A 13,232-nucleotide genomic window follows, 5' to 3' on the forward strand; every position below is an offset into this window, starting at 1 on the left:
TTCGTGGAGACAAACCTGTTTTCTCTCAGGCCCATAGCACAGCACTGTCTTCCACATTCCCTATATGCAAGGGCCAGGTCCCACCACTGTCTGCAGCTCCATCTGGGCTGGCTCCTGTGGCCCCCAGCTGCCTGGCCCCCCTGTGCCATGGGTACCCGAGATGCCCCATTTCTCTCCAGCCACCTGGCAGTAATGTCACAATCTGCCCTGCTCTCTGGAGGTGTCTGCTGCTAGGAGACCCCGCCTCCGCCCCATGGCCTCTGGGTCCTTGGAAGCACTGTGGCCTAGGCCACGCCAGCCAGTTCGGGGACACAGTGTCCTTCTTTAGAAAAGCTCACAAAATGCTCCCATGTTACTGTTGGGAGCACAAAACGGTGTGACTCCCACGGCCAGGAATTCCGTGGCATCCAGTGACCCATGCGGTCACCTCCTGACCCAGCAGTTCTGTCTGTGGGAGTTATCGCTGTGCACCATTTCTCAGAGAAGACTGGAAACCCTGGGCGTTCATCAGGGCCTGGTGACAGAAGCGAGGGTGTGTCCACACAATGCCATGGTATGCAGCCACTTAAAATGGTGGCGCAGTGGATAAAGCATCGACCTGGAAATGCTGAGGTCGCCGGTTCGAAACCCTGGGCTTGCCTGGTCAAGGCACATATGGGAGTTGATGCTTCCTGCTCCTCCCTCCTTCTCTCTCTCTCTCTCTCTCTCTCTTTCTCTCCCCCTCTCTCTGTCTTCTCTAAAAATGAATAAATAAAATTTTTAAAAAATGAAAAAAAGAGATTTTTATTAAAAAAAATGGAGAAGTGCTCCGGGTGTCATCTGGTCCTCAGAATGAATTAAGTGAAAAGAGATGTGAAATCACAGGGCACCCGTGTTATACCTTGGAGCTGGACTACGTTACCTGGGAGGGTGGCAGGTATGCCGACGTTCATTGCGATAGAAGCCAACCTCCCAGACGGGTGGGGGGAGAGTCACTCAAGAGACAGACTCTTCCCTACGTCCCCTGCCCCATCCCACCCCACCTGGGAACATGGGACCTGCAGAGGCCCTGCCCTCTGCATAGACTGGAATAATGGTGGCCCAGAAGGAGGAGACAGCTGGTGCCAATCGGAACTCCCCAGCGCCTTCCAGCCTGGTCAAGAGCTAGCTCTGCTCTTTGTGAGATGACCCCAACGATAAGGTTAGTGGAAAGGGAGGAGAAAGGAGGAAGGAGGAGCCAGGCCAACGGCCAGTGACTAACTCTCAGCCCCACATACAAGGGCTGCAGCTGAAAAACTAGAGGCCCCAAGGGCAGCCCCAACTCTCTCTGGGCTCCCCTCAAGCCCAACCAGGGCTGCTGTGGTTTCCTGCTGGCGCCTCTGGCCTCCACCGCCCCCCAATGCTGAACTAATGGCTTTGCCTGGGGCCCCAGGGACCTCCCTGCACCACCACCCCCCCAGGCTGCTCAGCCAGCCCCTTGCCCCCTCACTGCTGAAACCCAATCCTCTGCGGCAACCCTGGCTCAGCAGAGCTGCAGACCGGCCCTGCTTGCTACACCGCCTGCGCCCTACCTGCTCTCCGCTGCAGTGCCCCCAGCCCCGTGGAGCGACCGCCTGTTCCCGGATAAGACCAGTTGGACCCTCAGGTCACCGAATCCAACCCAGCCAGGCCAGTGGCTCCCACCTCCCTCTTGGGCTTGGCTCCTCTCCTTGCTTCACACCTGCACTGTCCCCTGCCTGGCCAGCCCCTCCCAGTCCTCAGACTTGCCCTCTCCTTCTTCTAAGCTTCTGTCATCTGGTCCCCACCTCCAGCCCTCCCTGTCCCTCACCCTGGCTGCAGCCATGAAGCTCAGATCAGGGCCGGAGGAAGCCCGGCGGCCGGCCTCAGACATCCGTGTGTTCGCCAGCAGCTGCACGTTGCACGGACTGGGCCATGTCTTCGGCCCAGGGAGCCTGACTCTGCGCCGAGTGCTGTGGGCCTTGGCCGTGCTTCTGTCCTTGGCCGCCTTCCTCTACCAGGTGGCAGAGAGGGTGCGCTACTACGGGGAGTTCCACCATGAGACGGCCCTGGACGAGCGCGAGAGCCGCCAGCTCACCTTCCCGGCCATCACCCTGTGCAACGTCAACCCGCTGCGGCGCACACGCCTCACGCCCAACGACCTGCACTGGGCTGGGCCCTCGCTGCTGGGCCTGGAGCCCCCCGAGCACGCCGCCTTCCTGCGTGCCGCGGGCCAGCTGCCCGCACCGCCTGGCTTCATGCCCAGTCCCACCTTTGACACAGCCCGGTTCTACGCCCGGGCTGGGCACACCCTGGACGACATGCTACTGGATTGTCGCTACCGTGGCCAACCGTGTGGGCCCGAGAACTTCACTGTGGTGAGCTGGCTACCCGGCCTGTCCCGCCAGAGGCCCTGAGTGCCAGCCCATCCCTGCCCAGGACCTGCCATCCCCAGCCTTGGCCAGGAAACCTTAGTACCCATGCCCTGGGACCCCTTCCTACCCTACCAGGCTGCTGGCCCCACCCCCCAACCCCTAGTGCCTTTCTGTTCAGCTCAGGAATTTGTCCTTCTTGGGGTCCCCTGCTCTGTCACTTAGCTGGCCTATAGTGTGCAGGGTCACACCCTCCAGCTTGGGGCATTCAACCAGTCTGGCTCCGGGCTCAGGTCTGGTCTGTGAAAACACCCTGCTATGGGGGGGGGGGGGCACAAGTGGGACTGTTCCAGAGCAGAGGACCTCTGCTGTCTGCTGAGGGAGGGCTGGTGTTCCCTCTGCCTCTTCAACATCCTGACAGTCCTGGGGGAGGGCAGCTGGGGCCCGCTGCCTTTCACCCCAGTCTCCAAAGAAACACTTGCCCTGTGGGCTGCACCCCTGCTCTGTGGGCTGTGCCCTTGGCAGGGGATAAAGGGGAGAGGAGGAGGTAGTGATGGGAACCCATTGAGGGTCCATCCACATGTGTGCGTATGAAGGATGAGCTGGGGACATTTAGCTGTGGGTCCCAGCGTTCAAAGAAGAGACCCAAATGGAGGAAGGGGAGTGGAGGGGTCCTGTGGCCCTGTGTTTGCCTCGCCAGGCCTCTGGCTTCCTGGTGAGGGCACCTGTCTGCCTACCCCCAGATCTTCACCCGGTTGGGTCAGTGCTACACCTTCAACTCGGGCACAGATGGGGCAGAGCTCCTCACCACCCCCAAGGGCGGCGCGGGCAATGGGCTGGAGATCATGCTGGATGTGCAGCAGGATGAGTATCTGCCGGTGTGGAAGGACATGGGTAGGGGAGCACGCATGTGTGGCTGGGGTGGGGTCACGGGTGGGATGCAAAAGGTTCTGAGAAGGGGAGGGACCCGAAGACTGTTTTTCCTTATGAGAAGGTGTGGCAGGGTGGGCCCATCACAGTCCTGGGGGCTATAGCAGGAGCTTCCTGGAACCCAGGCCTCCGATCTCCCTCCCCCACAGAGGAGACTCCGTTTGAGGTGGGGGTCCGAGTGCAGATCCACAGCCAGGAGGAGCCACCCATCATCGACCAGCTGGGCTTTGGGGTGCCCCCTGGCTATCAGACTTTTGTGTCCTGCCAACAGCAGCAAGTATCCTCGCCTGGGTCTCTGAAGCCCCGTTTCCCCAACCAAGGCCCCCTACCCATCCTTCAGCCCACACCCCACCTCACAGCCCACCTTACAGTTCTTCAGACCCCTCCTGGGGGCCTCCGCGGGACGGTTCACATTCTCCCTGGGTGCCTGCTTCTCTCCAAAGCCTCCTTAACCGGTCGCTCTATAGCTGAGCTTCCTGCCACCACCTTGGGGTGACTGCAGCTCAGTATCTTTAGACCCTGAATTTGAGCCAGACCCCCCTGGCCCCCTGGCTCGCCCCAGCCCAGTCCCCAGCCTTCCCTATAGTCTCATGGGGTGTCGCCTGGCCTGCGAGACCCACTATGTGTCTCGGAAGTGCGGCTGTCGAATGATGCACATGCCTGGTGAGAGGCTGGGAAGCGGAGGAGGGGGTGGGGGGGGGGCTGTGGCAGGGGAAGCCTTGATGCTGTCGCGCGCGCACACACACCCACACCCACCCACACACACCCGCAGGTGGCGCACCGGTGTGCAGCCCCCAGCAGTACAAGGACTGCGCCAACCCGACGCTAGGTAAGGGGCAAACGCCCCCGCAACCCTCCCCACCCCACTTGGCCCGGGACCCCCCACCCCACCAGGCGGGCCGCCCTGACCCGTATGACTGTGGCTCGCAGACGCTATGCTGCGGAAGGACGCGTGCGTCTGCCCCAACCCGTGCGCCCTCACGCGCTACGCCAAGGAGCTCTCCATGGTGCGGATGCCCAGCCGTGCTGCTGCCCGCTACCTGGCCCGAAAATACAACCGCACCCAGGCCTACATCGCGTGAGCCCCCCGGGCCAGGGCAGGGGCCAGGGCCTGGGAGGGGCGGGCGCCCTCCTCCGGGCTGAGCCTTTCTCTGTTCACCTGGGAGGGATACCAGTCCCTATGTCATCATGGGGCTCTGGGACTCTAGACAAGGTGCCTAACCCTTCTGACACTGCGCCTTCTGCAAAGGACGTGATGCCCCACAGGGGCCCTTGAAAGGAGTCAGAGACCAGAGAATGCGCGCCTGTTTGCTGCCAGCAGCTGGCACCAGGAGGTGTCCAGGGAACATCCCCACCACTTCTCCTCCAGGGAGAACGTGCTGGTGCTGGACATCTTCTTTGAGGCCCTCAACTATGAAACAGTGGAGCAGAAAAAGGCCTATGCGGTGTCGGAGCTGCTAGGTGTGTGTGCAGGGCGCAGGGGGGGGGGGCTTGGGAGGGGTGGACGGAGCAGGTGGCTGTGAGCTGATTAGTGGCCCTGTCTCCGCAGGCGACATTGGGGGCCAGATGGGGCTGTTCATTGGCGCCAGCCTGCTCACCATCCTGGAGATCCTGGACTACCTCTGTGAGGTGAGCCTGAGGCCTCAGCTGGGGGAGAGAGGGGGGAAGCCAGCCATGGGGCCCAGGGAAAAGGTATGCACTGGCCACTGCCCTACTGCTTGCTCCCAGGTGTTCAGAGACAGGGTCCTGGGATACTTCTGGAACCGGAGACGCTCCCAAAAGCACTCCAGCAGCAATCCGGTAACAGCCCTGTCCGTCTCCCCTGCCCTCTCCACCTGGGTGCTCTGCCCCTGCCCCTGAAGCTTAGGACACTGGGAAAAAACAGTGACAGGGAGGGGCAGACAGTGACTGTGGCTGGCCCCTGAGTGGGAGGACCCCTCCCTTCTTCTGACCTTCTCCCTCCTCCCACAGCTTCAGGAAGGGCTGGGCAGCCATCGAAACCAAGTGCCCCATCTCAGCTTGGGCCCCAGGTAACACGCATCCCCTTAAGGTCAAGGGAGGAGGGGCAGGTCCAGTTAAGAAGGTAAAATCTAGGAGCAGGAGGGCAGGAGCAGGTCAGTGGGTTTGAGGCCTCCTGTCCCAGCGCTGTGATGTCTCAGCAGGCCTCCCACCCCACCCTGTGCAGTCACCAGGACTCTCTCTGCCTCCCACCGCACCTGCTACCTTGTCACACGGCTATAGACCCGGTGTCTGTGTCTCCAGAGCCGAACCTGGACATCTTGGACATGCCCTGCATGCACATGACTTTGCCATCTTCTTCCCAAATAAAGTTCTAATGCATCAGTATGAGCCGTTCCACTTCCAGGCAGACCAGTCAGGCCCAAATCAGCCCTACTCAGGCACAAGAAGACCTCTGTCAGCCATCACCTAGAGGACATGGTGTCTGAAGTGTGGGTGGCTTACCAACTAACCTCCAGAGGTCTCTCTGGGACCGAAGAGTAATAAGAGGGCGTCAGTCATTTGCACCTCAGTAAGGATGAGTTTATCAGTCTGACATCTCAGAGAATGGAGCCCAAAGCCAGGTGTGCCAGCAGAGGACTCAGTGGCAGGGCAGTCCCATTTTGGGGATTAGAAGGGAACAGCTGGAAGAAGGCTCTGACCCAGAGCCTGGCAAGACGTGGGGAGCAGGCAGAGAGAAGACAGGGAGTTTCCCAGTTCCAAGAACACAAGCTGTTTTCTTGCCTTAGATCATGACTATTTTTCTCACATTTGGGACCAAGTTCAAGCATGCTCTATCACCATGGGAACAGCTCCTGCTCCCCCAACCTCCTCCAAACAGGAGAGGCCCCAGCCTGAGATGGTGTGGGGGCCCTCCTTTCCCACTTCTGGCTGTGAGGACACACCCAGGCCCCAGCCACAGCGCATTTCCCCTGTTCTATTTCTCCGCAATCCAAATATTTTTAAAAACTGACAAATAAGCCCTGGCCAAGCTCAGTTAGAGCATTGTCCTGATATGTTGAGGGTTTGATCCCCGGTTAGGGCACATACAAGAATCAAACAATGAATGCATATATAAGTGGGAAACAAACCAATGTTTCTTTCCATCTCTCACCCTCCCTTATTCTCTCTCTATAAAACCAATACATTTTTTAAAAAGTAAAACAAACAAAAAACTAACAAATAAGGGAGCAGGGAGAGGTGTTCCTGATCTACACCCATTTTGGGTTCTTTCCTGAAGGCTAGAGGGGAAGGAACAGGGCAGGTACCCAAGGGACATGGACAACGACAAGGAAACAGCTGGCCCTTTGCTCCTGTTCTGGTGGAAGCTTTCAGACCCTGGCTGCTAATCCCTCAGGACTGTCTCAGGCCCTCCTGGGCAGGGCAAGGAGGACACAAGGACATAAGCACACATGTGGGCCCAGCACTGCCTGAGCCCAGCCATAAGGGGTGAGGGTCACAGCCTCCAGCCCCTAGCCTCAGGCCACTTAGGATGGGACAGCTGAGGCGTCTTCCTGCTGGAAGCAGGGTTGCATAGGGCAGTGAAGTGGAGCAGAGATGCCCCCGACCAAGCCCACCCCTCTCAGAGCCACCCACCACCATATCAGCCAGAGTGTGGGAAAGGAGCCAATTTATGAAATTAAATAAAGTCTGTGAAGGGAGACAGGATCTGGGCGGGGGCACCTTCGCCCTGGCAGGCCCTGCACAGATGGGGCTCAGCACACCGTGCATCCTTGCTTTTCCTCCCCTCCTGGGAGGGGGCTGAGACAGACCAGGCCCCAGCCTGGCGGCTGGGCACCGGGAGCCTAGGGGGGGCAGAAATCTGAGAAGTAGGGGTGCTGCAGGGCCTCCTCCGCCGAGATGCGCTGGACGGGGTTGCACTTCAGGAAGTTCTAGAGGCGTGGAAGGGAGGGGTGCGGGGTCAGGCACAGCTCTCTGTCCAGAGTCCCACGCCCCCCCAGTCACTCTAGACCAGTGGTAGTCAACCTGGTCCCTACCACCCACTAGTGGGCGTTCAGCTTTCATGGTGAGCGGTAGCGGAGCAACCAAGGTATAAATAAAAAGATAGATTTAACTATAGTAAGTTGTTTTATAAAGATTTATTCTGCCAAACTTAGCGAAAACCCGACATAAAGTACTTGGTAAGTAATTATTATTATATACTTTAACTTGCTATAAACCTGCTTTATAAATTTTATAAAATAAAGTTACTTCCCTACTTTATAAATCACCAGTACTATGGAACCGGTGGGCGGTTAGAAAATTTTACTACTAACAGAGATACAAAAGTGGGAGGTAGGTATAAAAAGGTTGACTACCCCTGCTTTAGACAAATGTCCCGACCATGCTCTAGCACCCCGGCCCTTGGTCACCTGCAGCAGGTCCCTGCCTGTGGCATTGAGCTTGGGTACGACGTTCACCAGGGACGTTGTGGCCGGATACATCGGGTAGGGCTGTGGGGGGCAGGGAGAGTCAGACCAGTGGTGAGGGGCAGGGAGGCTGCTAGGGCCAAAACATAAGAGGGACCACTGATGAATCATGACCCCCCGTGCCCACCATACCTTATAGTCTGGCAGCTTGGTCATGGCAGGCCACTGCTCCTCGGTTGGTGTCCCCAGCAGTGTGTCCAGGGGGTCAAGGATCACTTAGTGCCAAGGGGCAGGGTGAGGTGCTCTTCTTCTCCCAGGAAGGATCCCTCACACCCACCCTTGCCCTCCTCACTGTGTCCCCCAGCTCACGACAGGAGCAGCCCCTGCACGTGGGATTCTCATCTTTAGTCCCACCTGTGTATGGACCATAGTAGCAGTTACACACATAAACCTGTGACCTGAACCCTGGCGCCTGCGCTCATGGGGACCAGCCAGCCTTCCTTGACTCCCACAGATCCTCCCGCCGATCCCACAGAGTCACCTTGCAGCTGGAGGAGTGTCCTCTTGGCTTCTTCCCCTGGGGATCCCTCCTTATCTATGTGTCACTGGCTGCACGCAGCTGCACTGGGACAACAAGCGGTGCCCACCATCCACTGCCCTCCATAGGCTCTCTGCCACTCCCGGACTGGCACGGCCCATTGCCACCCTGGCTCCCTGTGCTCTGAGCTCTGCGCTTCCTTACTCCCTGTCCAGATGGCTTGCGGGGAAGGGAAATGGAAGGATATCGGAAGATCCTCTTCAACTGGTCGTCTACATCATTGCCAGGGAAGAGGGGCCGCCCTGCATTGGCCAGCTCTGGGAGAAAGGTGAGGGGTGAGAGGAGCTAACACACGAAGAACCCCTCATTCCTGCGATACCCCATCCCTAAGGGCCCTGCTCCCTGCCTCAGAGGGGACCCTCCAAACCCTATCTGTCAGCTCAAATGGAAGAGTGCCTCTCGCAGACCCCCCAGCATGTCACCTGCAAAGATGCAGCCGGCTGACCACATGTCAATGGATGTGGAGTACAGCTTGGCCCCAAAGAGGACATCCGGTGGGCGGTACCACAGCGTGACCACCTGGAAGAGACCCCACCCAAGGGACACCCTCCTCCCCCTTAGAGGGCTGGGAGGAGAAGGCTCAGAGAGGAGAAAGTAACATTTTGGGTCCTGGAGTAGGAGGTGATAGATGCTCCCTGGGGATGCCTGCCCTCACCCCAACACCTTGCGCCCCACCAACTCACCTCAGCTGAGTAACAGCGAACAGGAATCCCAAAGGCTCGAGCCAAGCCAAAGTCAGCCAACTTCAGCTCCCCATTCTGAGGGAGAGCGAGAAGGGAGGGGCAGTGTCATGGCCAACTCCACACTCCCACCTTCCAGCCTGGCTTCTGCGTCCCCATCTCCCACCTTCTCCCCGAGAAGTACCCTGTTTATGAGCAGATTCTGGGGCTTCAGGTCCCTGTGAAGCACGTTGCGGCTGTGACAAAATCCCAGGCCCTTTAGCAACTGGAAGAGGAATGACTGGGGGAGGGGCAGGGAAGAGGGTGTCAGACCCTCTGGATGGGAAGCTGTGCCCAGCAATAGTTCACCCTCCCCTCTTTATCCTCAGCTGTGCTTCAAACCCACCTGTCCTCCAGCACCAGGCTCAGACACATCATTCATTTATTATCAAGGACTTACTTTGTATCATGCTAAGTATTAGAAGTAAACAGTGGCCCTGGCCGGTTGGCTCAGTGGTAGAGCCTCGGCCCAGTGTGTAGATGTCCCAGGTTCAATTCCCAGTCAGGGCACACAGGAGAAGTGCCCATCTGCTTCTCTACCCCTCCCCCTCTTTCTTCTCCTTCTCTCTCTCTCTTCCCCCCTCCTTCAGCCATGGCTTGATTGGAGCGAGTTGGCCCTGGGCGCTGAGGATGGCTCCATGGCTTCTACCTCAGGTGCTAAGAAGAGCTCAGTTGCTGAGCAATGGAGCAATGCCCCAGATGGGCAGAGCATTGCCCCCTAGCGGGCTTGCTTGGTGGATCCCGGTCAGGGTGCATGCTCGAGTCTGTCTCTCTGCCTCCCCTCCTCTCACTGAATTAAAAAAAAAAGAAGAAAAAGAAGAAGAAATAAACAGTGAAGGGGGACCCAGGTCCACACCTTTCTGGAACTTACAGCCTAGTGGGCCTTCCTACCTCCCTGCTCACACTGACCTCTCCTCTACCTGGCCTCACTTGAACACACATCGTAACTGTCAACATAGACATATGTTACTCTTTATTAGTATTTAGCACTTGTTTCCCTTGGCACCTGGGACAAGGCACTTGGTCTTGGGTCTAGAACAGGGCCTGATGCACAATAAAGCATCCAGGAAGTATTTGCTGAGTTACTAACGTAGCTCTTTGGACTGCATTTTTTTTTTCATCTCTGGAGTGTAAATCGTATCATTGAGACCAGAGTATTACTTTTGGGTCAAAGAGATCATGGGGAAATGCTCCCAGAGAGCAGAAACAGGGTTCTCTCAGTCCCTGACACCCAGAGTGCCCTGTTTAAGGCCAGAACTTGGGTGCCCAAAGAGGAGGTATACTGAATATATGCTCCAATCCTGGCCTCAAAGAGTCCCCAGAACACCAGTCTCCTCACCTTCACAATCTCAGGATCTAGGTCACCATTGCAGCTGTCAAAATATTTCTTAAGGTCCTAAAGAGGAGTAGGGGGCAGGAAAATGGGACAGAGTTTAACCTCAGGCTGGGCCCCTGTACCCTCCCAAGGCTACTATCCCTCAAGCCCCCCTTTCACCTGGTCACAGAATTCAAAAACCAAAGTCAGCTTCTTGTCACTGTGCAGGACGTCATGAAGCCTAGGAAGGAAGGAGGGCTTAGCCAGGCAGGTCCACAGGTGTGCTCCTCACCTCCCACTATCAGCCCGGCCCAGCCTAGCCCTGAAGCCCCCAACCTCCTCCACCTGGTCACCCAGGCAAGGAGGACCCTGCCAGTTCACACACCTGACGATGTTCTTGTGCTTCAGCTCTTTGAGTAGGCAGATCTCCCGAAGGGCAGAACTAGGCACTCCCTACACAGGGGAGGAGGCCAGGTGGGCAATGTTCACATCCCCGCCCTCCTCCCAGCCTAGCCCTCAACCATCACCCCAGCCCAGTGTCCTACCTCATCATCATCATCCAGCCTCACCCGTTTCAGAGCCACAATCTCATGAGTCTCCCGGTTTTTGGCCTTGAACACTGTTCCATAGGTGCCTAGAGGCAGAAGGTCAGAGGTTAGGGGAAGGATGGGGCACTCTTCCCCACTCCAAAAGTCCCTCCAGGTAGGAGATGCATCATGGGAGTGTGTTATTTCTGATGCCTGGAGGAGTAAAGAAAGAGAAGCAAGGTGAAGGCCTGGTGTGGCGGAGCTTTGTGAGTGGAAACGTGGCAGAGAAGGGGCCTGCAGAAGGGACAGGCTGCAGCTGCAAAGTCCGACGTCTATCACGAAGGCCATGCTTGGAGAGAGGCCTGAAATAGCGTGCAGGGGTCTGGGAGAGGAATGAGGACTGGCAGGAATGTTGAGGTTGGAGGTCTGCTGCCAGAACCAAGACCGGGGGGATGGGTGGGGTTTTTGCAAGTGTGCTCAGGCTAGGGAGTAGGAAATGCAGGAAGTGCTGAGGTCCGGAGGTCAGGCCTACACAGAGAGCTAAGTTTGGGAGGGGGCGTCTGCGGGAAATGCTAATGGGAGGATTGGTGTCTGCACTGAGTGTTGAGCCCAGGGCCAGGCTGCAGCCAGTGCTGAGGTCGGAGTCTGTGGGCATTGCAGATGGTAGAGGAGCCAGAGATGCAAGGCATGCAGAAGAAGATCTTGCAAGAACATCTCGTGGTCCCATTACCTTCCCCAATCTTCTCCAGTTTCTCGTATTTCTGCATCACGGCAGCTGTGGGGACTCTTGCGGGCCCTCGATTCTAATACTCGGCCCCGGCGATGCAGAGGAGGCGGAACCCCAGCCCTGCCCCGCCCTCTTACCTGCGCATGAGCTTCTGGAGCTTGTAGTCCAAAGACGGCCAGGTTACCCAGTAATGACCGAGGCCCTAGACAACAAGAAGACTACAACCCCCAGCAGGCTGCTCTCAGGCTCTCTGCAGCACTGGCATCCCCGACTCCTGTTCCACCGCGGAGGCAAAACTTGGACTTCAAGTCCCAGGAAGCATCACGTGTCCGCTTTCCCGGCGCCCCGGCGTAGCGCTGGGGCTCCCAGTGTGCCCCGCTCTTATTTCTGTGACCACTATCTCCTTTTGAAGAAGGCCTTTCCTGACTATGCGGTCCGGAATGCAGCAGGAATAGGGGTGGGGCTCTCCCTGAGATTGGGGTCTACATTCTGGGGCTAGGTGGCCTGGCTCGGATCGGATTGTTGCAATTGGGGTCCCAACGACCTCGTGACAGTCTCAGCACGGATTTCCCCTTCTCCCCAGGGCATCTGGTGATTGGGCAATAACTCCGAGCCCTGTATTTCTGGTAATGACTTTACCGGGACCAACTGACCATAAGACTGGGCAGAGAGGCAGGTGTGTGCTCCATTTGAAACTGATTTTTTATTTACTGATTTTAAAAAGAGGAAGAGAGAGAAACATCAATTTATTGTTCCACTTATTTATGCATTTATTGGTCAATGGCTTGTATGTGTCCTGACTGGGAATCAAACCGGCAATCTTGGCACAAGACAATGCTCTAACCAAGTGAACTACCCGGCTGGGGCTGAGACTGCCTTTAACGTACACCAGAGACCATTCTTTTCTCTGGACCCGTTTATCGCCTTGGAGCCCACCGACTCCAATCGCTTGCTTCACTGACAAACTAGTTGGCGCACTGAGAGCCGTTTCCCCCCACCGTCCACCCCCATGCCAGTCTCCGGAGTCCGACCGTACTAGAGTCAGGTAGGGTGTGGCCGAGGTCTGGCAGGTTGGTTACCGCCCTCAACAGAGGCACAGACAGATGGCTACACTTGTAGCAGCCTTGACCTCATCCCTAAGCAGATTATAGATTTTATTGCGCTGCTCTCTAATTGTCTCATGATTGCATTTCTGAGGGCTGTGAACTGGAGGAAAACTGTCCCAAACAGCACTCACCGCAGGCGCCAGAGTTGGTGCTAAACATTCGTTAATTACTTCGTTTATATCTGAACGGTTTCTGCATTCACGATTCTGTGCTTCCTTCCCTCAGTGACAGACGATAGAAAAGAAGCGGAAAGTATCTTCCTTTTCTGGAAGAATTTATACTTTGGTGGAGAAAACCAAAAGTATACAGACTTTTAAATGACAGGTGATGACTATGAGTTAGGGTCAAGGAGGGAGGCCACTGCAGGGAATCTCTCCAAGGCAACTGTCGTCCCCCCCCCCCCACATTTGGAAATAAGAGGTCAACTCGAGGTAATGGGCATCCCAACCTCAGGCTAGTTAACACCCCTCTCGCCCCTGCCCCGCCTCGCCCTATTCCTCAGGCAAGAACATGGGCTTTCCTAGAGGCACTGGGGATGACTGGAGGGGGTGGGGGCGGCAGGCGCGAGAGAATCTTGATCCCGATATACTTATAT

At 57.0% G+C, this 13,232-nt stretch overlaps 2 protein-coding genes across 3 annotated transcripts; one reads left to right on the top strand and one right to left on the bottom strand.

Moving 5' to 3' along the window:
- Positions 1–1,820: 1,820 nt before the first annotated feature.
- On the top strand, positions 1,821–5,584 carry ASIC3 (acid sensing ion channel subunit 3). Of its 2 annotated transcripts, none has more exons than XM_066234840.1 (11): positions 1,821–2,354; positions 3,092–3,242; positions 3,428–3,555; positions 3,746–3,941; positions 4,051–4,107; positions 4,209–4,356; positions 4,648–4,739; positions 4,828–4,907; positions 5,007–5,078; positions 5,250–5,308; positions 5,438–5,584. In XM_066234840.1, exons 1-11 carry the CDS (start codon positions 1,821–1,823, stop codon positions 5,517–5,519), a joined length of 1,599 nt encoding a protein of 532 aa, XP_066090937.1. In that variant the 3' UTR covers positions 5,520–5,584. The 2 variants fall into 2 exon arrangements, with proteins under 2 accessions (XP_066090937.1, XP_066090938.1); XM_066234841.1 differs by having other exon boundaries at positions 5,441–5,584.
- A 213-nt stretch (positions 5,585–5,797) lies between these two features.
- On the bottom strand, positions 5,798–11,894 carry CDK5 (cyclin dependent kinase 5). Its single transcript, XM_066234842.1, has 12 exons — positions 11,535–11,894; positions 10,823–10,911; positions 10,663–10,730; positions 10,458–10,518; positions 10,302–10,358; positions 9,108–9,203; positions 8,927–9,001; positions 8,666–8,762; positions 8,430–8,500; positions 7,838–7,897; positions 7,649–7,729; positions 5,798–7,168 (listed from the first exon to the last, which is right to left on the bottom strand). The coding sequence occupies exons 1-12, from the start codon at positions 11,569–11,571 to the stop codon at positions 7,082–7,084; spliced, it is 879 nt and encodes a 292-aa protein (XP_066090939.1). The 5' UTR covers positions 11,572–11,894; the 3' UTR covers positions 5,798–7,081.
- Between the last annotated feature and the right edge of the window lie 1,338 nt (positions 11,895–13,232).

Source organism: Saccopteryx bilineata, chromosome 6, assembly GCF_036850765.1.
Source record: "Saccopteryx bilineata isolate mSacBil1 chromosome 6, mSacBil1_pri_phased_curated, whole genome shotgun sequence".
Classification (NCBI taxonomy): domain Eukaryota; kingdom Metazoa; phylum Chordata; class Mammalia; order Chiroptera; family Emballonuridae; genus Saccopteryx; species Saccopteryx bilineata.